General features: G+C 45.8%; 1 protein-coding gene across 5 annotated transcripts in view; it reads left to right on the forward strand.

The window, feature by feature from the left end:
• The window catches only part of DGKI (diacylglycerol kinase iota), a 440859-nt gene that overhangs the window by 69137 nt on the left and 345213 nt on the right, over positions 1–26509 (forward strand). The window contains exon 2 of one of the 5 annotated variants that reach the window (XM_032304023.1): positions 18669–18725. The exons of the other annotated variants lie outside the window; for them this stretch is intronic. Within the exon in view, the coding sequence (XP_032159914.1) occupies positions 18669–18725 (57 nt within the window). The remainder of the gene's footprint in view (positions 1–18668; positions 18726–26509) is intronic. 5 annotated transcript variants of the gene reach the window in all.

Genomic DNA, 26509 nt, shown 5'->3' on the forward strand with positions numbered 1-26509 from the left:
CCCGATTAACGAGCACTGGCTTCTTCTGTCCTGGTTCTCGATGTCACCCCTGAAAATGGCAGAAGCAGAAAGTGTGATTATTATCATGTAGTCAGGCCCCATCATCAGAATAAATAATCCCTCCCCAGAAATGCTGCCTTTTCTCAGAATTTCCTGACCCATTTCCCATTTTTTTTAGAAGACAACAAAATTGTCTTTCTTGCCCTCCTGACTTCTTCAGAAATCTCTTCTATTAACTGGTATTTTCATCTGCAGGCCCCTCTTCACTGTTACAATGTGCCTCTGGGAGAGAAGACAGGGAGCCCAACATTGTATCTTATAAAGGGAATACTTTTTCTGCGAGGGTTAGTTTCTCTGATGAAACCACCGTATGGACCATTTAAAATAGAAAAACTCAAAAGACAGGAGAGCACAATTTAACAGCCATTCAATCACGCTGCGGCCATTCTCTGGTCCCTTGATGGGAAGGAGGCCCCCAGGGCAGGTGTGCTTTGACTGGCGGAAGGCCAGAACACAGGGCGGGTCCTGAGGAGGGAGGGAAAAGTCAGGGCACCTGGGCCCACTAAGACACAGCAGGATTGCTGCCTGGCGCCTGCACACCAGGTCTGGACCCTCCCTTTCCCTTGGAAACGTGCCCTTTGCTTACTTTCTGTTTGAAGCAGCTGGAAAGATATTTTTTGCTCTGAGTCAGTGCTTAGCTTTTGAAGAAGCTGCTTCATGAGACTCCTCTATTGTCACCCCTCTGCTTCCAACCCAGCGCCATAAGGTTACTTAAATATGCGTGTGTTTTTTTAAATGGCTGGAAAAATAAACTCTTCGTATTAACATGGCTCTCCCGCTCCCCACCATTGAGCTCTGCTCTCCCTGGCAGCAACTGCCACTTCTCACTATTCCTTCTGGTATTTACCTCTGCATTTCTGCATCTGTGTTTGTCACTGTTCCCTTATCTGCCTGCCGGGTGTAGATGCTCTACACCACCTTCCTCCTCTGAATGATCTGGTTTTAGACTAACATCCCAGTGTGTCATCTGATACACTTCCTCTTCCTCTCTCTTTGTCCAATACATGCATCAAAGTTTTGGGTTAAATTAGTGATTGTACTGTTTGTACTGTGATGTTATATAACATTTTAAATAGTAGTTAACAGTTATTGGGGACTTTCTAGGTGCAAGGCACAGTTTAAGAGCTTTCGATACCTTAGTATTATAATATATACTTATATACTTATAATATATACTTAGTATTATAACAACAGTTATAATAACTTACAATTATAGCAATAACCTGTGAACTTCCTATCGTTCTCCATTTTGCAGATGTGGGCATTGAGAAGTGGGTTAAATAACTTTTTCTGAAGTCAGACAGGTAGTAGATGGTGGAGGCAGGCTTCAAATCAAAATAGCTATGGCTCTAGAATCTGCTTTTAAACGCCACACTCTGTAAATTTCCAGGTTTTTACCAAGACTAATCATAGAGGATCCATATTCACATTATCACTTTTTTAAAACCTTCATTTCATTTATTATCATTTCATCTAAATTTTTTCCCTATGGCTGCCTTTGTTTTCTTTTGGAACTCCCAGTTAGCTGGAAGTTGTGTGTACTGAATTAAACCTCTGAATTTCTGATCTTTACTACTTCATTTTCTTTTGGCCAACATTCTGGAAGATTGCCTCAACTGTATCATTTTTTTTTTTAGTCTTCTGTTGACTTTTCATTTGCTGATGTCTCTTTTTGGCATGTCCCTTTATTTTTATTTTCCTTTTTCCTGACTTCATATTTTTGTCCTGTTCTCTGTATGGGTGGTTTTCCTCCAGTGTCGGGAGATCTGTGGCCATTAGTTCACGCAGACAAGTGAGGCTTTAAGGAGCTGAAAGTGTACATTCTGAGGGTGGCCTGGGCTTTTCAGCCAGTGCACCTAATTGCCAAGTGACCTAGGACTCAAATCTGTTCCATTGGAGGATCCCCAGTTATCATATGGGAGCTTTTCCCATGGGAGGTCAGATTCTCCAGAATAGAATCTTCCAGACTTGTTCCTGGGAACACGCGGCTGTTGCAGCGGTTGTGGGAGCCAAGTTTGGGGCAGGGGACAGAAAAAAACTCATAATCTGCATTGACTTTCACTCATCTTTCCCTTTCCAGGCTCACATTTACCACTGCGCACCCCCCTGCCACCATGTAAGCCCTCCCCACTTGTGTCCCTAGTTCCTGAGGACTGCCTTTTCAATTTTTTTTTTTTTTAAGACTACTTATTTATTTGACAGAAGAGATCACAAGTAGGCAGAGAGGCAGGCAGAGAGAGAGGAAGGGAAGCAGGATCCTAGCTGAGCAGAAAGCCCAAAGTGGGGCTCGATCCCAGGACCCTGGAAGGCAGAGGCTTTAACCCAATAAACCACCCAGGCACCCCTGCCTTTTCAATTTCTTACAAAGAAAATCCCTCCTTTCCTGGAACCCTCCTACACTGTTGGTGGGAATGCAAGCTGGTGCAACCACTCTGGACAACAGCACGGAGGTTCCTCAAAATGTTGAAAATAGAACTACCCTATGACCCAGGAATTGTGCTACTGGGTATTTACCCTAAAGATACAAACGTAGTGATCCAAAGGGGCACGTGCACCCGAATGTTTATAGCAGCCATGTCCACAATAGCCAAACTATGGAAAGAACCTAGATGCCCTTCAACAGATGAATGGATAAAGAAGATGTGGTATATATACACAATGGAATACTATGCAGCCATCAAAAGAAATGAAACCTTGCCATTTGCGACGATGTGGATGAACTAGAGGGTATCATGCTTAGCGAAATAAGTCAAGTGGAGAAAGACAACTATCACATGATCTCCCTGATTTGAGGAAGTGGAGATGCAACATGGGGGGTTAAGGGAGTAGGAGAAGAATAAATGAAACAAGATGGGATTGGGAGGGAGACAAACCATAAGTGACTCTTAATCTCACAAAAGAAACTGAGGGTTGCTGGGGGGCGTGAGGTTGGGAGAAGGGGGGTGGGGTTATGGACACTGGGGAGGGTATGTGCTATCATGAGTGCTGTGAAGTGTGTAAACCTGGTGATTCACAGACCTGTACCCCGGGGGATAAAAATATATTATGTGTTTATAAAATAAAAAATTTAAAAAAAAAATTAAAAAGAAAAAGAAAAGAAAATCCCTCCTTTCCTGCTCTGCTGGGGAAGGCCTGGTCACATGCTACGTAGGGAGCCCGATGGGTTCCGGAAGCTTCTCTGCACCTTGTAGGGAGTTCATGGTATTGCTTCCAATTCTGCAGTCCCTCAAAGACCTGCAGTAGTAACTGGCTTGTCTTTCTTTGACTTTGCTCTTGGCGAGTTTTAGCTTTCTTTTTCCTAATAGGTAAGTGATGCCTTGGTTTATTCAATTTCCATCTTCTGAAAGACTGTTGAATGTCTTTCTTACTGTTATCACCTTTCTTTTGCTTTTTGTCCTTGTGGAGTTTTCCTTTTTAAATTCATTTTACTTTTCCTTACATTATAGATTGGGAAGGGAACAGAGATGAATACCATGTTAATATGCCATGCTTAATGAAAGCCTGTTTACATCATGATTGGAAAAAAAAAAAAAAAACGTGATTTTGGAATTTGTTTTTTATTTTCCTGTTAGTTTGGAGAACCCCACGGTCATTATTTCAGAACAATGGGGTGGGTTCACTTTTCTTCCTTTGTTAGGTCTGTAATCAAAGGAGCGAGACTGATACAAAGAGAAGGTCAAGCAAAGCTTTATTTCGCACCAAGTATGGAGAATCAAACCGACCGTTCTGGGCTGCCTCTTACAGAGAAGGAGACCCCTCCCTGCCTTACAGACTAACTTTTATAGAGCAAAGGCCATGTGGTTGGGCCTGGCCACACATGGGTGGCCAATGAGATTGCAACACACAGAGAAAGCTGCACAATCATGCTAGGTCCCACACAGGTGGCCAGTTGAATTACAGTTCACCCCATAGTAGCTATTTGAACTAGCCTATCACCTTGGTCAGAATTGGCACCCAAAAGGCGCCCAAAAGGTGGGGCCCACACTCCTTGGTAGCTCGGGAGACAGTATGCGCGCCCCACTGATTGGATGTCTCCACCTGGCCCGACATCCCTGCATTCGGCCGTTATCTCCACCTGACCTGATCCACCCTTGTATTTGGGCTCTGTTATCAGGGACTGGTCGACCATATTTTACTGGTTTCCCAGACTTGCTTTTAAGTAAGTTCCCTTGGGGGGGGCGGGTGTTAGGGTTGGGGGGCAGGGTCAGTTTAAGTTTTACTGCATAAACAACAAAATGGCAGTTCAATCTAGGTGGAGCCACTCTGGCTAAATAGGCCCTTGCACCTTCCTGGTTGAGTTTTCTTGATGTATATCTTTCTTTCTTTTCTCCCAGGATTCTAAGTCCTGTCTGATCTCTTAGCCCTTTTCTCTAAAGATCTCCATCTGTAAAAGAAACGGACCCAGGAACTACATCCAACATTCAGGGAAACTTGAGCAACAGGCCTCTCTTGGCCTTCTCCTCTCAAGGATGAACTCTGAAAACCTTTCTGTATCATACCGAGGTATAAGTATCAGCTATCGGCTTAATGTACAAGTGTACCTTCTTTTGGAAACATGGATAAGGCCTTGAGGATAAAACTCCCAAAAAAGAATTTTTTCTCCACGTAGCTGGTTGGAAGGCCGGACTGCTTTGGGGCTTCAGGGCCTTCTTGGGAAAGAAGTGAATTATTCGATGGCGTGATTCAGCCCCATCATTTCTAGGAAGATGCCCATGTTCACATTTCATGGCAGAGAACTGGGGTGGGATGGCTGTAAACGTCCATGAGAAAGCATTTTCTGCAGGAATGCTCCTTGGGAGACTAACAGCACACAGAGGAGGGATGTCATCAGTAAAATGATCTTGAGGTTCCTAGTTCCGGGGCTCGCCCTGAGCAGTCACTTGCCAGCAGGTTGGAAGAAGACACTAGAAGCGTGTTTCTCAAACTTGCAACAGACATCCAGTTCGAAAGAATGGCCGATGTAATCGATAACAAAAATAGATCTCAAAATGATCTGTATATGCTGGAATGCTGGGTTAAAAATAACGAGATGACATTTCAAAGAGATAAATGTAAAAATCTTATTTGGAAGTTAAAAAAAAAAAATCAATGATAATGATGGGAGGAAAAAAAAAAAATCTCCTGGCTGTAGTTCTGCTAGAGCAAAGACATTTAGGTTTTGTTTGACTAAAAGCTCCATATAAGCTGCTAAATCAGATGAGGCAACTGAAAAGCTGCATTAATGGAACCGCCCGGTATTGATTGAGGACGAAACCTCTCCTTCTGTAGTTAGTGGGCACCTGGAGACTTATGCTTGCTGGTGTACCTTTGATTAGAAGAGCAAATACGAATTTGTTAGAGAGGAGCAATTAGCAAAGAGAGGCTCTGGCCTCTGCGTGTCTTGGGAGAAACCGTTGGGACTGGGTATATGCAGATGGATAAGAAAACTGTCTACTTCTTACCAGCTGTAAAACTCTAGGCAAGTTGCTGCCTGTGCCTCAGTTGCCTTGTGTGTGCAGTGGGGAAGGGAGAGCATTTCCATGCAGGGCGAGTTGAGGGGGGAGGGCATGGCAGAAAGGTCTGAATGAGACCGGGGAGGTAGGATGAGATGAGACTGTGAACATCTTTGTGAAGCAGGATAAAGGATTTCCGTTGATCTTGTGCTGTATGTAAATTCTAAGGTCGTCCCGTGTATTACCTTCCAAACCAGCACATTTGAGGTAAAGGGGAGCTTCTTGAGTTTCAAATACACGAGCTGTAAAATGCCACTGTCACCTGTCTGTCAAGGGCACCCCAGGCCAACCGGGAGGAAAGGCCATCCTGGTCATGGGTTCTCGTGGTAGGGGGAAAACTGCCTTTGGGGACGTGAATGACCTGCCTCTGGAGGTGTTTAAGCGGAGCTTGGAGGAACAGGTGCTATGGCCCAGCACTTCTGCTGTAGTGGAAATGAACCAAAGGAACTTCAAGATCCTCTCTAACTCCTGCTCTAAGTGATGCTCGGTTGGGGGTGCAGGAAACAAGTTCAACTGAAAAAACCATCCTGGCCCTCTCCTGGTTTTTAAAAAATGTATATATTTGGCAAAAAGAGGGCAGACCGTTCTTTCTGGATTACGAAACAGAAGTGTCCGAGTCTGTTTATCTGGAGCGACGATTCTGGTATGCTTCGGGAAGCTTCTTAAAAACGCTGATTCCCGGGGCTGGAGTCAGAATGGGGCTGGGTCCCGTTAGGAAACATTCCTCTGTTCCAGAGTGACACCGTTCACATCTGGGATGAGCAGTGAGACATATCTATTAAGGATTCACTGGCTCTGTGATAGGATTTGATCAAAGTCAGCCCAGGAGCTATCACTTGGCACCTTCACAGGCTTAAAATAAATGTTATGATGATGTGTAAACATTGAACAAATGCCAAAGCAGTCAGATACCCCGTTACTCTGGTTCTCAGACCCAGGCGACTCTGTCCTCACCGGTTAGAGGTAGGACAGCATGCTCTGATCCTTGTTAGGGAAGACTGACAACTGCTCCATGAAAGGTGGAGGCCTCCCTGGGGACGAGGAGCAGACAGGTGCTCACAGTTCACACACAGGAGCACCTACTCTTGGGTAGGTAAGTGCCCCTGTGTCGCCTTGAGAGGAAGGTAACCATCAAAGCAGGTCAGTGAGGAATGCTTTTCTCCTGACGCCTTCTCTCCCATTGAGCGTTTAAGTCACAACTGTGCCCCAGAACCAGACAGTGGGCCTTGTAAAAGGCAGGGTTCTCCCAGTCCAGGAGACCTCAAGGGATCCTCTCTTAGTTTTCATTTTCACTTGCAAAGGTGATTTATCTTGAGAAGGAAGTGGTTTCCCCTTGAGAATAGGTGACGATGGACCTGAGCATTCTGTGCTTTCTAGTTTTTCAAATAGAAGGATTTTTATCTTGAAGCCTAGAAAGGAGTGTGAAGGGAAATTAGAGAAAAAGGTCAAATTTGCTGAAGAAAAAATAATTCCCCATGAAAGGCAAATCCTATTTCAGAAAGCTTTAAAAAAAAAAAAAAAAGTGGTGTGTTTTCTTCCCCCTGAAACCTAAATATACTTCAACAACCATAGACACGTAGAAAGGCTTAAGAGCTAAAGGTCCACCCTAGGTAATGGCTGACAAACTGATTTCTGTGAAGACTCACCTTCCTTCCTGTATCTCATACTTGAGCTGATCCAGCCTGACGGGGGCTCATCAAGAAGTAGGGTCGTTGAAGCTCTGGGCACCCGAGTAGGAGCAAATATACATTTTAGCTTTTTTGTGTGTGTCTAGAAACTGAAATAGACTTGAAAGTGAAGAAAGCTTTGAACATTTCCATCACAGACATTTCTTAGGATGCCTTCAGGTACGGGTGGATCAGGTTTTGGGGAATGAAAGCTGAGGTGATCGCCCCGGATAAAATAAGAACCAGGTATAGCAGGATTTGCCCGCTGACCCAGGAACTATATGCAGTTCACCAGCTCTGTAGAGATGTGGTTTCTGGCCGTATCTGAGAGCTCTCAGCAAGGTCTCATCCTGGTTGTCTCCTTCCGCCATTGCTAAATTCTACTCTAGGTAGTCTATGTTGCTTGCGTTTTGTTTGTTGTTGTTTTTGCTTTATTTTCTACAGAGTATTCCAGTGACACAAGGGGCTGACCTTACTCTTAGGCATTCATCTTGAACTTCACATCAAATGTATAAGGAAAGTAAGATCTGTGGATAAGCAGTTTTCGGCAGTTCCTCTGGGGAAGTCGTGTATCGCTGTGCTGATTATTTTAATTCTCCTGCCATTTGATTCCTGACGTGATTCTCGACCCTTTCACATCAGGAATTACATGCCAAAAATTACTCCTATGACGTGAAGGAAAGCCTAATGGCAGCTGAGGAAGCACACACCATTTCCAAGAGCCTTTTCGGACATCTTAAAGCTGTCTGGAAAGATAACATTATTTTCTCCTTATCTTGAAAAGGAAGATACTGAGACTCAGGGGCTAATTGTCTTGTCCATGGGTGCAGCCACTAGATGATGAAGCTTCTTTTCTTATTTTTGGTCTTTCTGACTCTAAAATATGTGTGTTGTACAGTCCTACCATTCTGCTTAGGAAAATCAATGGATGATTGACTTGCCTACGTCTACAAAGGATGTTACAGAAGGTTAGGATAGACCTCTAACTCTCCGGTAACCATAGAGGAAAACTAGTCCTAATCCCATTTTTTCAGATTCTCTTTGCAAACACAGGCCTGAGCTACAGGATTCAAGCCTTTTAGCCTGGATGGATTACATTCTAGGACTATAGAGAAGGTACTGAATTACTATTTAGAATCTTTGGAGAATCATGGATAATAAGATGGGACAGGAAGTGGAAAACTGAGATAGGCAAACATTTTCTAGGCTTCCAAAAATGAGCGGCCTGGAGGTGAGAGGGTCTGACATCATTTCCAGAAGGCATTCTTGAACAGGTTATGAAACAAGACAATTCGTAAGGACGTGGACAGGAAAGGAGTGAGCCTAAATGCAGATACTGGTTCACAGAGAACTTCTTGTCCAGGTCGCATGACTTCTTTTTAAGAAATTTAAAGTTGCAAACCCTAAATAGAGTTAAGTGTAACAGATGTGGTGTAGGGAGCTCCGCGAAGACATTGGGCGGGATCCGTATCAGGCTGCTTCACACCCCAAAGTTCCCAGACAAGATCGAGAAGTATGAGTTGCGTAAAACTCAGGTACCTCACCCCCATCTGAGTGACTTCTCCAGGGTCCTTCCATACAGGGCTTCACACACAGATTCCGTGCGCTGGGTCCCTATTTGAGTCTTTATAATCATAATGCAGGCGAGGATCAAGAGTGCATGTTACCAAAATGTTAGGTGATCTGAAGTTGCAGTGAATATTTTGGGTGAGTGAATAAAGGTTTCAAACAGATGTAAACAGTTGAGACAGTGGAGCTAAATCCTTCTGAGATCATTCCTTGTCGCTTAGTCATCAATGTTAAGTTCCCTGGTTGCCAAGAATTGGACTAGGTTCTGGGGTTAGGAGGTGCACAGCAATGGAAGGGAGAACAAGGCACAGATAGGATCCCGTGACAGTGCTTTGGTGGAGGTGGACTCAGGATGCTGGAAAATGCAGTGAACCCCAAGAAACCGGGGGAGCTCCTCAACCAAGCAAGTCCTCCCGGAGAAGCTGATATCAGAGTAGTTTTGAAGAATAAGTTGTAGGCTGTGGTATGCATGTGGGGGTGCGTATGTCCCACATTAGGGGAGCAGCGTGTGTGATGGTGTAGTCACCAGGAGTGATGGGGGGTGGGTATGAGACAACGTGCAAAGCCAGTTTGCAAAGTTTGTCAAGGGCAGGATCTAGAACAGAGGGATGCACAACCTAGTGTCCTCACCTTGTGGCTGGATCATAGAAGGCCACTGCTGCAGTTTTCAGGGCTTCCTACGAGGGGGACCCTGCTCTGGTCGTTCTACACTTGTTGCCTCCTTCAGCCATCACAATAACCCGTTGAGGTAGCTACCGTCATTACCACAGTGGTATAGAGGGACCCTGAGGCAATAGGAAGGTCACATATCTTGGCTAAAATCACCCAGTGGACAAATGCTAGCCCCCAGATTTGAACATAAATAAAGGGGCTCCAGAGTCTTATCTGTTAACCCCCATATCCACTTGTCAGGGAGTACAACAGCTAGGAGGCTGACTAGCATCCGGAAAGTTCCTCAAGGCCTGGGCTCTGACTTGGTGCTGGGAGGGTGGGGTTGGGGGAGGTGATGCAGAACAAGGAAGTAGAGTTGAGGGAAGGAAGTTAAGCCGGCCTCACCTACAGGGTAATGGGGCCAAAGGGAAATTTGTTCTAAGATGGGAAATGCTGTTTTCATGCTGCAGGGCAAGAGTAAGGAGAAAGAAATTGGTTTATGGTTCAGGTGCTTAAGCAATTTTGGTTGAATTAGATCCCTAAGTGTTCTCACCACACACATGAACAAACAACAAAACAAAAGAAGAAGGGAAAAAAAAGAAGGAAGAGGCAAGAAAAGAAAATGGTTGACTATGTGACGTGATGGATGTGTTACTTAGCTTGATTGTGGTGATTGCTTCACGACGTATACGAACATCTACACATCAAGTTGTACATTTTTTTAAAGATTTTATTTATTTATTTGACAGAGATCACAAGTAGGCAGAGAGGCAGGCAGAGAGAGGGGGAAGCAGGCTCCCCACCTAGCAGAGAGCCTGATGCGGGGCTCCATCCCAGGACCCGGGGATCATGACCTGAGCCGAAGGCAGAGGCTTTAACCCACTGAGCCACCTGGGCGCCCCATGCACATCTTAAATATATACAATTTTTGTTTCTCTGTAACGCTGCGGGGCAAAAGAGATCCCTAAGGAAGCAGGAAGTCAGAGAATCCAGGGCAGCCTGAAGGGCATTGCTCTGGCCTGGAGGAAGGAATATCATCCTTCTGAATGGGGGGAAAGTGGGATGTCAAGGGAGGAGGTGAAAGGGCTGGTCTCGGTAGAGTAGGATGTGCGGTCTTGCTCTGAGTGAGGGGAGCTCCCTGGGTGGAGTTGGCATTATTGGACGCTGGTAGGCCCAGCATGTAACTTTTCTAGATGTCAGCCTCCTTTTGCCAACCAGAATATTTCTCCCTGGACTTATCCCTTCTTGTCCCTTTTCCTCCCTTTTCCCCCTCCATTTTTAGAACTTGTGTAGACTCTTCATTTCTACTCATTGGTTGTTTCTGACACGAGTGGCACTATTCCATTTAGGAATATCACAGAAGATATTCCGATACGATCTGGTAGACTGGCGGGGTGGGAAGGAAAACGTGATTACTGCATTTGCCTGTTATGCCCCGGGAAAGGAAAGACCTGGGCATGGGGAGGTTGGGAAGCGATGAAGGACAGGGAGGTGGGGGGTAGCCAGGAGGTGAGTTGGAGTGAACTCAGCTTGTTTAACAAGCAAAGCAGATAAAGATGAGAGTAACCATGGCAACAGGCTTCAGGCTGAGGCACTCAGGATTTGGGGAAGAGGGAGGGAGGTAGAGGGGAGCTGGAAGTTGTTGGCTGGGTCTAAGCCTAAAGTTTTGGAAAAGCCATTTCTTCCCTCAGGGCCCTTGGCTGTTCCAGAAATCACCATAGTCACCAAGAGTTACTGGAAGGGAAAAAGGAGGTCGATTCTCAGGAGAAGATGAGCGGGTGGGATGGGTCCAGCTGATTCAAAGAAAGGGACTATCTCCCAAGGACTAAGCAGGGTTCCTGCTGGGAGGTACAGAAGAGGACTAGGGAGCGTCAGTATCTGGTGCCTCAGTCTACCCCCGTGTCTCCCAGGCACAGGTGCACTATGCCCCCACATTTCCTGAGTCACGCTGTGGTAGCGAAGGTGGCACAAACCAACGTGACTTTTTCTTTTAGCTTCTCAGGACATCACATTTCCAGTTTGAAACAAACGAGGCATAAGCCCGTCAAGACTCTTTCCTGAGGCTGTTCAGGGCTGTGTGTGGAGCATGTGTGTGCACATGTGTGTGTGTGTGTGTGTGTATGTTGGTGAGTTTGTATTTTTTTTAAAAAGATTTTATTTGTTAGACAGAGATCACAAGTAGGCAAAGAGATCACAAGTAGGCGGGGGGGGGGGGCGGGGAACGGGCTCCCTGCTGAGCAGAGAGCCCAATAGGGGACCCGACCCCAGGACCCTGAGATCATGACCTGAGCTGAAGGCAGAGGCTTTAACCCACTGAGCCATCCAGGCACCCCGAGTTCATATTATTTTTACACACAATGTTGTTTGAATTTTAGGTGTACAACACAGTTGCTCAACAACTCCCTAAATCATGCTGTGCTCACCGCGAGTGTAGCCGCCACGTCTGTCCGCAGACAACACTAGCACGACACCGTTGACTGTGCTCCTCGTGCTGTACCTTTTACTCCCGCGAGTTCCTGTTACTGCAGCCTCTTCAGCCAGCCCAGGCCTGTCATTATCCAAGAACTTCTTAGAAGTCTTGGATCCTTACTCTGCAGCTACCACTTCTACAGCTGCTTGGGAATCTCTAGCCGTATAGAATGTAGATGCTTTAAAATATGTGAATGCAGGTCCTTTCTGGGTAAGCTCAAAGCCCTTGAACAGGAAATGGAAGACAGTGCCGTGATCCCACACAAATGATGCTTTTAGCTTGAGTATCTCCCCCTGACCCCCAGGGAGTTCCCACCCACGTAGTACCAGCCGCCCGGTGGTGAGCAGAGAGACAGGTCAGACTCTCCCTTAGGCTCTTTTAAAATGATTTGCAAACATGGCCTTGGAAGTCCACAGTCCACTCCTTTCCTCCCTTCCTAACTAAGTTTCTCCCTCCAGCAAATAAAAGCTGGACTCACTGTGAAATGGGCCACGGGCTCGGGTGCCGAGGGAACCGCAGGGGGACTGGAGCCCACGCCTCCCCTGGCAGTTCTTGGAACCATGTCGGGGCTGTAGTGTTAGGTGCCACAGTTGTCATTTCCAACACTGTGCAGTTTTGACTGGGAAGGAGGAGATAGTGTCGGTGCATATCCATTTCTAAGTCTCTCTCCCTCCAAAGAAGCATGGACAGCCCAAGGCTTTGGAAAAAGAAGGTTCCTTTGCACAAAGAGAGTTAAAAAGAGACAGAGGACTTGAGATCTTTGTTCCAAGCGATCATAAATAGCTGTGAGAAGAGAAAACAGAGAGAGGCCCGATTTCCCCAGGGTGCAGAGATCTTTCTCAAAACCGGAAAGAGTATGCACACTTTTCCAGTTTGGCCATAAGCCTAAAGCCAACCCCCCCCCCCCCCCCCGCCCTTTTTAAAAACCATCTTCTGCCGGCAGATAGAGTCATCGTGCTCTTCTTGGCTACATTGTAACTCATAAACGTGTAGGTTTGCTCAGCAGCCTTGTCAAGCGTTCCCAGCACCCTGGGGAATGGATTCTACACTGAGATTTCATTGGTTCAGAGGGATTTCTGGAACAAGTGACTTCAGTCTGGCCTCACGTTGTCAGTACGGGCCGAGGGAATCAGAGCCACACGCAGTGGGAGGTAACTGGCTAAGTCCTCCCTGTGGAAGCAAAACAAAGGAAGGCATGGTTATAAAATGATACGAGGTGATCCGTTTTGGGTGGGAACCAAGTTAGGGATTCAGGAGGACTTTGTGGGGGGGGGAATGGAGAGACGGTTCTGTGATAAGAGCCTGAAGCTCATTGATTCCCTCACACCGTCACCCCTTGCAAATAAATCATCTCGTGGTGTAGACACCCACGCACACACAAACTCACACTCCCGTCTGCGCACATAATGCATTTATAAATGCCTTAAACCCAGATGCAAACAAGAAACTCAGTGTTGCCCATTTCATTTATGAATTCATTCATTCACCTCACAAGCACGTCCTGAACATTTTCTGTGGGTGGCTCCTGCTCTAGACTGAGAGAAAGAACACAGAGAAATGGGAGGCTTTGATTCTGCCCTGAGGAGTTCATAGTTAGTAGGTAGGAAAGGCCCAGCAACACGCGGCTGGATCACAGGATGGTGGATGCTGTAATGGACGGTGGTCGTCCCGGCTAGAGAGCAGCCTCAGCTCGATAGGGTGAGAAAGACGGAGATTAAGGGAGGCCCATCAGACTGCTCTTGATGCCGTAACAAACTACTACACACGGGGGCATTCAACAGCAGCAGTCTGTTCTCTCACAGCTCTGGAGGTTGGAAAACCCATGGTGAAGGTTCCAGGGGTGTTTGGTTTCTGATAAGAGCTGTCTTCCTGGCTTGCAGACAGCCACCTCCCTGCTGTGGCCTCACATGGCCCTTTCTCAACGCCTGCGTGTTGGAGGGAGGGACAGAAGGAGACAGGACTCCTCAATGTCTCCTCAGGAGGACACTAATCCTTTGGGATCATGGCCCTCCCCTGATGACCTCATTTAACCTTAATTCCTTCCTTAAAGACCCTTCCTCCAAATACAGGCGCCCTGGGGTGTTAGGACTTCAAACTGAGAATTTAGCAGGGTGGGAGAATGGGACACAAACTTTCAGTCCCAAACAGAAGGCTTCACAGAGCAGATGACAAGAAATACATTTTACAAAGTTGCCCGTGTGAAGGAACAGGGGACGCTGACGCTGAGGGACGAGAAGCCTGGGAAGGAGACGCAGTAGCATACTGCGGACTGCCTCCTGTCCCGAAGCCAAAGGAGGACTTGGTTACCAGTGTTGGTGGCTGCAGATGGGACCGAGAATGTCAGCAGAATCTGGTCCTTGGGACAGAACCGGTGGCTTTGGTGAGAGGTTTCCCTCAGGTGGAGGGGGGAGCCTGAGGACCTCGGATGCAGGAGTGAATCCAGTGTTGAATGAAGCAGAAGAGAGTGTAGGTACCCAGGAAAAGGGAGTCTGAAGTGTCAAACACAGCTTTCTTGCCTTTGCCTTGGGGATCCTGAGCTATGTTGATTGATAAAATTTAGAGAAGAAACAAATGGAAAGTGGAAATGTTGAGAAAACAAATTATTTATGTGGAAACACATTCAAAATATATGGAACCCAAATGGTTGAGAGAGACAGAAAGTACGTAGACCAATCTGGGCCAAAGGAGCTGAACACTGAAGGGGTCCTAGGTCTTAGGGAAGGTAAAAGAAGAGAGGCCAGAGAGGAAAGATGTTGAGGAGTTAGCATTATAAACACGGTGTTAATCACCTCTTAAATCTACTCAAGGTAGTCTCTCAGGCAAGTTCATTTTAAAATTGGAATTCAAATTATTAAAAAAAAAAACAAACCCTCCACAAGTCGAAATACTTAGTCTTTTAGATCCTAGAGATGGATGAAGTTAAATAGCTCTTTTAAGAACAGCACTGCGTGGAAAATAACTAGGTTTACCCAGCTAAGTTTAGCATATAAAGCTCTTTACTGAATGGCTTCTTTGTCAACCTCAGGCTGGAGGAGTTCAATTCCTTTTTATTTGGTGAATTCCTTAATTGGATTTTGTTTGCTGATCTTACTTTCTCACATTGTAAGATTTTAATAAATCATTATAATCATTGCCTTACGTCTTGCAAAAATAACCTTTCTGACGGTTCCCGAATGATTTCCTCCCCCCACTCTGTTTGCATCATGGGATTATTAGTGTAGCTTACAAATGAATCAGAAAAGGCTGTGCAGCCAAGGGTATATTTCCGTCATCTCCTAGGTGCGAAATGGGGGCACGATAACCTGGAGCCCCTGAGGTCGGATTTGGCTGGGAGGGCACAGCAGGTCTCGGCATATTATCTCCTGTCTGGATTATTGATGAGATGCTCTGCTTGGAAACAGGGGAGAGATCTCCTATCTGCTTGGTTATTAAGGTCCCTGCAGGAGACAGGTTTATTGGTGATATATGTGCACTAGTGATTCTACTGTGTTTTCAGCTCTGATCACTCCCTCTTGCTTATGGTTGATGACTGGGTAAAGGAAGAACTTCTCATCTTGTATAACTGATGTCCTTGGGGAATGTCTGGTTTGAAGTCTACCTTTCCTAAGACCTTGCCATGCAAGGAGGCATTCAGGGGTGTTCTCAGTCGCCCATTTAGGAACTGGACCAGGGACCCAAGGCTCTTCCTTCAAGTGTCCAGTGTTTTCCAATTTGTTGCTTTGTTTGTGAAGCCCAACAGTTAGAGTGTGTATAGTCAATCTCAGTGATTCTGAAATGTAGTGATTCCTTTACAGAGACAGAAGTCAGTTGTCTTTCTTCTTCTCCCTTTTAAAAAAAAATTTAATTTAAATTTTTCAGTGTTCCAAGAGCCCAGTTGTGTCTTTCTAGTACAGCTGTCCACCTTTTTCCTCCCCCATTGTTCTTCAGGATATCCCCGGTGTGGGCACAGGAGAGGGGCACCTTCCCAAGGCTTGTACAGATTTCACTGCCTCCTTCTTGTTGGTGGAGCTTTGGGGAAGCTGGGGTTACTTTGGGAAGTAGGATTTTCCAGACTAGACTTGTTTATTTGGCAACTCAGTGCTCTCAAAGATTTAAAAGCATTCAGTTGATTTGTTTCCAGGTTGGTTGTTCCATATGTGAGTAATCAAGCCAAGGATCTCAATCTTTACATAGAAGTAATTTTTTAGCCTGTAAAGTTTTGTACGCTTGCCTTTGTTTTCTGTCCCTCTTCTCCGTGTCTCTTTCAAATTAAAGGCCACCATCTTGAGGGCATTAAAAACAGCAACAGGCTTGGATGGGAAGGCAACACCTTTCATCCAGTGTTTGCCTCGGACTGGCTCGCTTGCTGGGGAGCTCATAGAAGGAGGTGTTGAGAAAGGCCTTGCGTCCTCATAATTTCTCCCATTTACATTTCAATTTTGAATGGATTTTTGCTACTTGTAACAAATGGCCACTTGAGGCTGGAGGCCCTATTTTATTTTTCCTCTTTGTATCTGCAGTGTCTAACACATACCTCACTTAGCGTCCACCCAAGTGCCCATTATCTGTGTGTTCGCTTGTGCGGAGGTATCTGTATAAAAGCTTAGAACCAGAAATCCCTTGGAGAGCAGGATACAGAAATAAAGTGCCTAAACACACAAAAGAAAGAAAACAGATAATATGGGAGGAAGAAGGCAAACGTTTTAAAAACATGTGTTGTTTGAGCTTTGTGGCTGCAGCTGTCAAGCAAGCCCACAAGTTCCCGCACGTGTGGTATTTTTAATTTTGCTCCCAAACGGGGAGAGGCGCGTCTCCCCAGCCCTCTGCCGCTCAGGGAAGCGACTCAGCCGGGCTGCGGCTGCCGGGGTGAAGCCGGCTCTCCCCAGGACCCGGGGGAAGCTGCTGTTTCTGCTTCTGCCATTCTCTGCTCAAAAGTTGGCAAATGCTGGTCATGTCGTGGGTCTATTTATAGTAGGCACACGTCTAACCACCTTGTTCTTTTCTTAGCATCAGCTTGACGTGCTATCAATTATCCATGAGGTGAATGACAACACCGGGGAAGTTATTTGAGGCAGGTGCCCTGAGGTGAGAGAGAGGGGGCGGGGTTACCCGGGGACAGCACCCCCTCCACGGAAAGGGTGAAACGGACGTGCCTTGTGGCTTCCAAGCCAGTGAATGGGTCCAGACAGCTGGGGGGTGGGGCGGGGATCCTGAGCCGAGGCCCGGCTGACTCCCACTCTGCCCTCTTCTTACCCCGTCCGCTTACATTTGAGAAGCCCATTTGAAAAACACCAGGAGCAGGAGGCGACCCGGTGACCTCCTTCCTTCCAGAGGAGGTCGTTTTGTTACACTCTCCACCAGTGCCCAGAGGGGTGATCCTGCGGGGAAGGGGTGGGCTGGGTGGCGGGGAGAGGGGGCTGGGAGGGTGGGGGGTGGTGCTGGTGGTGCTGGACACCCGTCCTTCACCTGGAGCATTTCTGGTGAGAGGCAGCCGCCCTGGGACAGAGACAGGAGTACTTGGCCGCCTACTCTCCTCAAGGGCACCGCAAGAGGACTGGCCCCCGCGGGGCCCCAGGGCCCCCACCTCCCTCACATACCCCCACTTTGAGCTCTCCGATGGATTCTATGCTAGGTTTTGTTTGTTTTTGTTCTTGTTCTTACTGCTGCTGCTGTTTTGTTTTTCCTCTCTGACAATTTGGATTCCATTTTTGGAAATAATTCCTTCCTCCTCCAGCTTTTTTTCTTTCTTTGTTTCTTTCTTTTCTTCCTTTTTTTTTTTTTCTTTTGTTTAAATATCGTAGGAGAAACACTGATTGCCCCGTTTCAATGGGACTGGCCGCCCTGGTGTCGTGCTCTTCCTCATCACCCATCCCTTTGGGGCAGCGCTCTGGGCACAGTGGAATTTGCTCCCGGAGCTGTTCAGAGGATGCTGACGTCATTGCTTCAGCTCCAGGAATTGAGTTGCTCTTGGCGGTGCTGGGAGGGGGACTTCTCTTTAACCCCTCCCTGTCAGCCTTCCAGTCCCTGCCCTCTGCCCACCTTGGACTTTGCATCTGAATGGGAAGAAGACTGAGTTACAGTCAGACAGAGTAGAAAGCGAATTTGAGCATTCTATCAGCCTTGATTTCCGGTATAAACTGGCTCAGGCTTTACACCCCGTTCCTCTCTAACTTTTAGTAATTTCCTTTTTCCCGCTTCCCTTCCATTTTCTTTGACCTTGAGGAATTAAACTGCCCCATGGGTGTGCACTTGCGGACTCCTGCGGGATGGGGCCACTGGGTCCTGAAAGGCCTTGGAATGCTTGCGAGGTCCCTAACTGTATGTGGAGGGCACTGCCCTGCCCCTGGCAGCCTCTCCTGGGAATCCCGGCTCCGACTCTGATACCATCTGCCCGGTTAATCCACTTTCCGGGCCAGTGTCTAGCGCCAGAGAGTGTCTGGGTCTCCGAGTATCCTGGTGCCATTTCAACCTCCTCCAGCTTCCTGGGGATCAGTTTGCAGTCTTTGTTATCTTTTGGCTGAGCCACCCTATCCTTTTCTTTCTCCTCTTCTTGGGAGTCAGATCGCTCAAATTTAACTTGGTTTATTATTTAGGGACTTCATGGGGGAGGAATTGAGACAATCACTCTTGAGTACAGAGCACCAAGCTTCCAGGCCCACGGTATGTGTGTGCGCGTGCGGGCACTCCAGGGCACACCTGAGCACAAGTAACACACACGTGAGTCTGTGAGGGCTACTACGTCGGAGAGATGAGTCCACGATGGATGGATCTCTTTTGCAGAAGCTGCAGGAACCAAGACAGGTGCCCAGCACCAGTGTCAGAGGCCTCAGGGGGCTGGTGAGTAAAGAATTTTCTCCTTTTTGTTTCTGTCCTAGGTTATAGCAACACATTTAGTTGACAAATACTAGATCCTCCTGTTTCCTCTTCACAGACTGAAGTTTGTGAACCAGAACCCCCTATTTATACCCGTGCGGGATTGTGTGATTTGAGTTTTCTTTTTCTTCTTCTTCCTTTTAAATGGATGATGTTGCTCTTAAGTGATGGGAGTTCAGCACCCACCGTTTTGCGTTGTTATTGTTTATGTAACTTTCTCCACTGGTTCCCCTAGCTTTTATTATTTAGAGGGAGATCTATTTGAAGATTTCTATCTAGGAGAGGTTTGTTCTGGGGTTAAGTTTTGGAAATAGCCAGATTTTTTTTTCTGAAGGTTATGGTAGCAAGGCTTATGATTTTGCAACATATTGATAAATTGCATGTGGCTGTGGATTTAAATACATAGTCAAACATATATCCATTGTATTAAATGCAGTTAAATAATTGACTAGGTCCTAGACGTAACCAATAAACCAAGAGATGTCGCTTTTTTCATTATTGTCATATTATTATTGTCCCTTTTCTTAACTTGTTCATTAAGCGTCCACACGGGACCAAATCTCTCACACTGAGATTGGCAAAATGATAACAAATTGTTCTTACTCATTTTTCTTTGTTCCAAGATTTACCTTAGGAGTTGGAAAACTGCAGCCCATAGTCTGGCCTACTGCCCATTTTTTATAAAATAAAGTTTTATTGAAACACAGCACATATACAGACCCTTGCCCACACACGTATACAGTCTGTGGTTGTTTTTGTGCTACAACTACAGAGTTAAGTCGTTATGACAGAGACTCTGTGGCCCGCAAAGCCTAAAATATTTACTATATGACCCATGCTCTGGTTTGATTTCCTCTTTTACATGCTTTCAGAAAATCTATAGCAACATAAAATAGGGTGTCTTTAATGGAGGAATGAGCACTATCTCTGCTGAAGGAGATTCTAAACTTATCAAAAAGGAAGAAAAGATATACCTGAAACATATATAGGAATATGTATGATAAAAATATATGAAAAGATACTCAATAAATACTTACAGGACCCATCCAGTGCAAATAGCCTGTCAGGACTAGGAGAGATACAAGTGAACAGAATACAGTCCTCTTCTCAGAGTTAATTATCTAATAGGAGAAATCCGCTAAGATAGCTAGAGTATCTGTTAGGTTCTAATAGTGGCTATAGAAAAATACACATGGTTATGGGATTCAAAGGAGGTAGAATGGCTTGTATAGCCCATTCTAGTAGGCAGAAACTTTAGAATGGAGATTAAGAAATGACAATGCCGGTTGCTTCTTCTATCAGTCTGTAATATCGGTCTGTAGTCCCCACCTGGTCGCTGAAATAGAACTTTGCTTCCATATTAGAGGGACCCTTATTTTTCCCAAGGACAAAATAGGAGAAATCTTAACCAGTTGGCATAAGATTCCTAGTTATAATAGACTCAGAGATGCCTTAGCCTTAGATAGGAACAAAAGTATGATTAAAACCAAAATTAGCCTGTACCCGGAAGTGACCCATAGAGATCATCTACTAATAATCCACTCCATTTACAGCTGAAGAAACTGAGGCTGAGAGAGCTAGTTAGTTGTAAAAAAGTTGTCTCTGGACCCTAGGATTTCTGACTTCCTGGCCTTTCTAAATTTCCCTGCAGTTTTCTTTCCGACTTCTAAGCCAGATTCTCTATGGATGTGGAGAGCCTCTCAAAATTATCAGCATGAAGTCTTTATGGCCTTAAAGACCTTTGTTAACATGTCAGTTCTTTTCTTGGTCCTCCTGGCTCCCCAGAATCACAGATAGGGGCATAAAATATGACAAAGTTCTGTGCTCTGTTCTAAGCACTTGGAATACAACAGGGGTCTAAACAGACAAGGATCTTCCCCACTGTGGGTCTCACATTTAAGGATGCTTCACTATGAGTGAGTGTTTTTCATAGGGATGCAGCTTGGAATGTGGACAGTTTGTGGGGCTGCTGGACATGAGTAGGAAGGCCTAGGTCTGAGCCCAGCGCTACCTCTTGGCCATCCCCTTACCAACAGGCATCTCTTTACTCCTCATCTCTTTTTGCTGTAGCCGAGTCCCTGTCTCCAGAATACCTTTACCCTGGTTTCTCTAGGACTAGGGCCCTCCTGGCCGCCTTTCCTGGTTCTACTAATTCTGCTCCACCTTAGGTTTCCCCTGCTAGGTTCTCCTGTCACTTCTTTCTAGGGTCCTTGATCTCAGCTGTGTGTCCTTTTGCTCTGCTCTGCTCCAGATTTCCTGTTCCCACCCAACCCCACTGAGCATGTTTGACTCCAGATCCTGGGTCCCATCCAGGGGGTCAGCTCACCTCAGGAGAACAGCTCCCCCCCAGCTGTCTGTAATCAGGACTTTTGTCATACTCCTTCCACTTCTGGGATGGTATTCATTCACTGCATATTAATTCACTCACTTAACAGTGTTTATCGGACATGATTCTAAACAGGGACGTAATGGTGAAGAAGATCAAATTTCTGTTCTCATAAATCTTTTATTTGCAGATGAAGAATCAGGGTTGAATTTGATGAAAAATCAGGGACTGATTCCTCATACTCCAAGTGATGAGTTTGGAGTTGAAAAACATCCTTTTCAGCTCAAACATCCGTCCTTTTTAGCTCAAAAATGTCTCCTTTTCAGTCACTCTCTCTCTCTCTCACTTCCTTTTCTCCTACTTCCTGTGCCTACAGCTGATTGATTGTTACATTCTGTTAAAGTTATAAAAATGACCAGGATTTTTTAGGGTAACCTAAAAGAAGGCAAAGAGAAAGAGGGAAAAACAGGAATTCTTTAAATCCTGGATAAAATGGACCTGTTGGATAATGAAGTGGGAAATGATAGCCCTTTGACGCCTATGAGTTGGGGTTCACCAATGGTTTGAGTGGGGAATCTGCTTGAGGGGAAATTCCACAGAAACAGTGGAAGGTGCACTGCTGAGGGGAAGGGTGTGGGAGGGCAGGGAGCTCCATGTACCCCACTTTGTTTCAGTGCTCTGCTCTCATCCCTTTTCCAAATGGAGGAAACACAAGCCACACGTATTTTATGGTTGGAGCATGGAAAGAGAAGACGGGAGAGCTGTTTGAGTTTATCTTAGGTGAAGTTAAGAACCTTGTTTTACTAGTTTATTGATAACAGAATGGCTAGAGCTGGGAAAGATGATTACATTAATAAATAATTCGATGATCATTCTGGATCTGGCAAGCATGCGTGGCGATTTCAAATAATGTCTTCTGTTGTCTCCATAAATAATCCTGTCCTCATAACCCGCATGTCAATATTTGGTTCAGAAAATACAATCAGTGGTTGCCATTATTATCTACAAGGCATGATACTAAATTATCTTGTCATCCAACTCGATTTTTATCATTATCTCTTTGGCAATTATATTGGAAGAAACTAGGAACTCATAAATCATAAAAGGCTAATAATCCCAGGCATAATTTCCTTCCTTTACCAGGTGTCTTTAAGATGCCCTCTCTTGGGGTGCCTTTGTGGCTCTGTCGGTTGAGCGTCAGACTCTTGGTTTTAGCTCAAGTCCTGATCTCACGGGTCACAGGATTGAGCCCCTTGTCAGGTCTGTGCTCAGGGGGGAATCTACTTGAAGAGCCTCTCCCTCTGCCCCTCCCCCTACCTGTGTGTGCCAGCTGCTCCCCCTACTTGTGTGCATACTCTCTCTCTCTCTCTGTCACAAAAAGAAGAAGAAGAAGAAGAAGAAGAAGAAGAAGAAGAAGAAGAAGAAGAAAAGAAAAAAAAATTCCCATGGCTTTCCCTTTCCCAAGAAATAATACTGGAATGTAACGGGAGATGAGGCAGAGATATTACCTATTTTATGGTCTGTTTCTGTGCCAGAGAGTGCTTGGCACATAGTAGACATGCAGTAAATATTTGTGGGATGAATAAATGACTGTTTTGTGTTTTTCCTTCAAGTCTTTTTTTCCCTATATATGTATACGTATGAAGATTACATAATAATGATCGCATTTACGTCCTTGAATCATAGTCTGTATTTCAGTTTCGTGTGTCCCTTGTTTCCCTTGCAACCATAGATGGCATTCATATTCCGAAGTTCTTTGGGGGATCAGAAGAAAAAACAATGAAAATAGCATTACGTGTGGAATGATTTAAGAATGTTTTGTTTATATTTCAACTCCTGGTGATTAAGAAATCTGAAGTTGGTGCTTTCCTTTTGAGCCTTACCTCACCATCTCTAGAACGGTATTTGTGGGATCCTCACGCAGGTGCCGGCGGTCACTGTTGCATGATGACGGCGAGCTGGTGTCGGATAGGCAAAGTGAAGAGCTCACGTTCTGGTGTCAGAAACACCCAAATGTGTGTTTTTTTTCTCTCCTAAAGGTTTAGATTAGGTGACCTTGGATAAGTATCTTCTATTTTATAAATCTTACTAGCTTGTCTGTAAGGTGGGTTTGCACTTGTTAGCTAGGCTATTAGAGTATGTTGCCATTAAAAGTAATCCCTGCAGGGACACCTGGGTGGCTCAGTCGCTAAACGTCTGCCTTTAGCTCAGGCATGATTCCAGGGTCCTGGGATCGAGTCCTGCATCGGGCTCCTTGCTCAGTGGGGAGCCTGCTTCTCCCTCTGCCTGACATTCCCCCTGGCTTGTGCTCTTTCTCTGACAAATAAATAAAACCTTTTAAAATAAATTAACCCTGGAATTGAATCAGGTTAGGACCCTGAGAATATTTTGTACTCAGAAGTCCGAGCTGAGCCTGGGCTGTGGGGCACGGGAGGCAGGGTGGGATACTCTCCTGTTTGGAATGACTCCGGGTCCAGTTTACTTTCTTCTTGCCCTGCGGCCGTCCCATTTCAGCAGGTGCTCTTTAATGTCTCTGCAGCAACGGGGAAGAAGGCCTGGTGATGGCACCCAGCTCTTAGCTGCCTTGACATCAGAGTCCCACGTTAGCCATCATCTCCGCTCACCTGTCATTGTGCAGATCGCAGCATTGCTCTGTACTCAGGGACAGGGGCTGGAAGTGATGTTTTTGGATGCCTGAGAAGAAAAGGAGACCCAGGCCTGGGCAAGCACTGGGAGTTTGACCACAGAGCCCAATAACAGTAACTTCAACAAACATTGGTATAATCCAAACCTTTACCAGCCCATGATAAAAAAAAAAAAAAAAAAAAGATTACACTGTTTTTTAATCTTAAATTACTATGACAAGGTCCTTATGAGCAAAATTGCTAGAAATAACTCCCCCTCACCCCCCACTCCCTCTACCCCCAAAGTACCTTTCAGTGATTTTGAGGAATTCTCAGGGTCCTGCTCCCAGGTATTCTCTGAGAGGTCGTCCAGATGTCCCCATCCTGGTCTCTTCCCTTGCCCCGCGGCTGACTGCTGTTGAGAGGACTGCACTGTGCCTGTCCCTCCTGTGTTGGGGACCGCTGCTAAGTCCTCTTCGCACATCCTCCTTGGCCCCCTTCAGGACTGCCACCATGAGGCTCAGTTCACAGGACCCTGCTGAAACCTTGAGGTTAGAGCAGGCAGGACCTGGAGAATAGCTCACACTTCTTTCTAGACGTGTTTGGACTCATGGAGCTTCAGGCCAAAACCTAACTTCAGAGGCTCCTGTTCTGCTAATCTGGGGCTCACTCCACCTTGCCCCCACTGCAGGTTCTAGTTCAAGCCTCTGCACGTTTGAGAGTGCAGAGCCTTTGTGGCTTGGGGAGAGGGTGAGGAAAGCTTCCCTGCCCTATTTCAGGGCATTCAAAAAAACCCCAACTAACAATAACAAAACAGTGTCTTCTTCCCAGGATGACTGCCAGCGAGGAACTCCTTCCCCTCCAGGGGAGACTTTACGGTGTGTCTTGGCCCCATATCCCTGAAAATATAATTTAATCATTCACAATGCATTAATCCAAATCTGGATTTTTTGCACTCAGTCACATCACTTTGGAATCCAACAGCCTACCCAGATTGTCCTTGATTAAGTCTGGATCACTTTCTGGTGGCTTTTCCCCTGGGGCCAGGGAGGGAAGACCGAGCTGAACCTCCTTCCTGATATTCTAGCTTCGGCTCTGTCTCCTGGGAGCAGATCCCTGGACAACACAAACATGGTACCTCTCTCTCTCTCTCTCCATTCCCAGGCTCCATTCCAGGGTGGAGCCCAACATGGGACTTGAGGTCAACACCCAAGGTCAACCCTCAGGTCATCCCCTGAGCTGAGATCCAATTTAGCCACCCAGGCACCCCCAAGCATGGTATCTTAAGAACAAATTCCAAGGAATGATCAGTTCTGAATCAAACGTTGGGGAAAAAAACAAAAGAAAATGATTATACATCTACAGACACAGTCTGTTAATACAGCCAATTCCCATTATTAAATAGATACCTAATACGCTAGTCTTAAATTTTAACCTGGGCTTTCTTTGGATTCAGGCTTTCCCAAGAAGAAGGGGAAGGTACTTGTTGCCTTCCATCTGTGTGAATGAAAAGCCCATCAAAAGAATCATAACAGAGACTAATTCTGCCCCAACGACCAAAAACTATGTTCTTCATTTTCTAAGGCAGAATCCCACCAATGGATGTTTTTACAACTTCATGTCAATTTTATTTATTTTATTTTAATTAATTTATTTTTTAAAAAAAGATATTTGAGAGAGAGAGAGCATGAGCGGGGGATAGGGGAGTGAGGGGGTGGGAAGGGGCAAGCAGGCTCCTTGCTGAGCGAGCTGGGACCCAGGGATCATGACCTGAGCTGAAGGCAGACACCTAACCGACTGAGCCAACCAGGTTCCGCTCATGTCTGTTGTAGTCTAGTTCCCACCAGAACTCTCTTACATGAGGTATTATGATTATGATGAAACAGTTTTCCACTTTCCTTGGTCTTTCCCAGCATTATTTTATTTAATAAACTCTATTATATACAAAATTTTAGTCTTGCTACTGGTTACTTCTGGGGTCAAGCCCTTTTTGCTCACTCACACACTTCATTCATTTTTCCTTCTCAACTTTAATTTTTTCATAGTAACTTATTCTTTTTCTTATGGTAATATTGAGTAAAACACAAGCTGTTTTTATACCTAGGTCTTGGTTTTTTGCCTATCAGTCTTGTCATGTGGGTCGACCGGTCTCTTCAGGTGGGTCTCTTGGTGAAGGTCCTGTGGGACTGTGGACTTGAGTGGAGGTTCCCACTCCCATGGGTGTTCTCTCTCTCTTTTTAATATTAATTTATTTATTTCGGGAGATAGGCAGAGAGTGCCAGTGAGGAGGAGCAGAGGGAGAGAGAGAAAATCTCAAGCAGACTGCTGAGCAGGGAGCCCTACTTGGGGCTTGATGCCAGGACTCTGAGATCATGACCCAAGCCAAAACCAAGAGTCAGATGCTTAACCGACTGAGCCACCCAGGTGCCCCTCCCGTGGGAGTTCTTGTGTGCATGTGGCTAAGACCTTGGGTCCCAGACTGGCTCACTGGCACTCATTTAATTGAAGCTCAGTTTCTGCCCAGAGGGACTCTCAGGGTTGCTGTTGCTGCTGCTAATGCAAGGGGACCCCAACTAAGAAGGATTTTAAAGTTCTAGTTCTTCTTTTTTTTTTTTTCCTTTTGGAGGTAACAGCTCACCCACCGCTGCCAGAGCTGACAGAATTGGAATGGCAGTAGGTGGGTGAGGGGGGTGGGGGTGGCAAGAGGAATGGCAATCATCAGTTTGGGAACAGTCTCGGAGCCAAAGAACTGCCTTTGGCATATAAGAACAATATAAGAGAGTTTGTCTCTGCCTCCT

This window comes from Mustela erminea, chromosome 11 (assembly GCF_009829155.1).
Source record: "Mustela erminea isolate mMusErm1 chromosome 11, mMusErm1.Pri, whole genome shotgun sequence".
NCBI classification, from domain to species: Eukaryota; Metazoa; Chordata; class Mammalia; order Carnivora; family Mustelidae; genus Mustela; species Mustela erminea.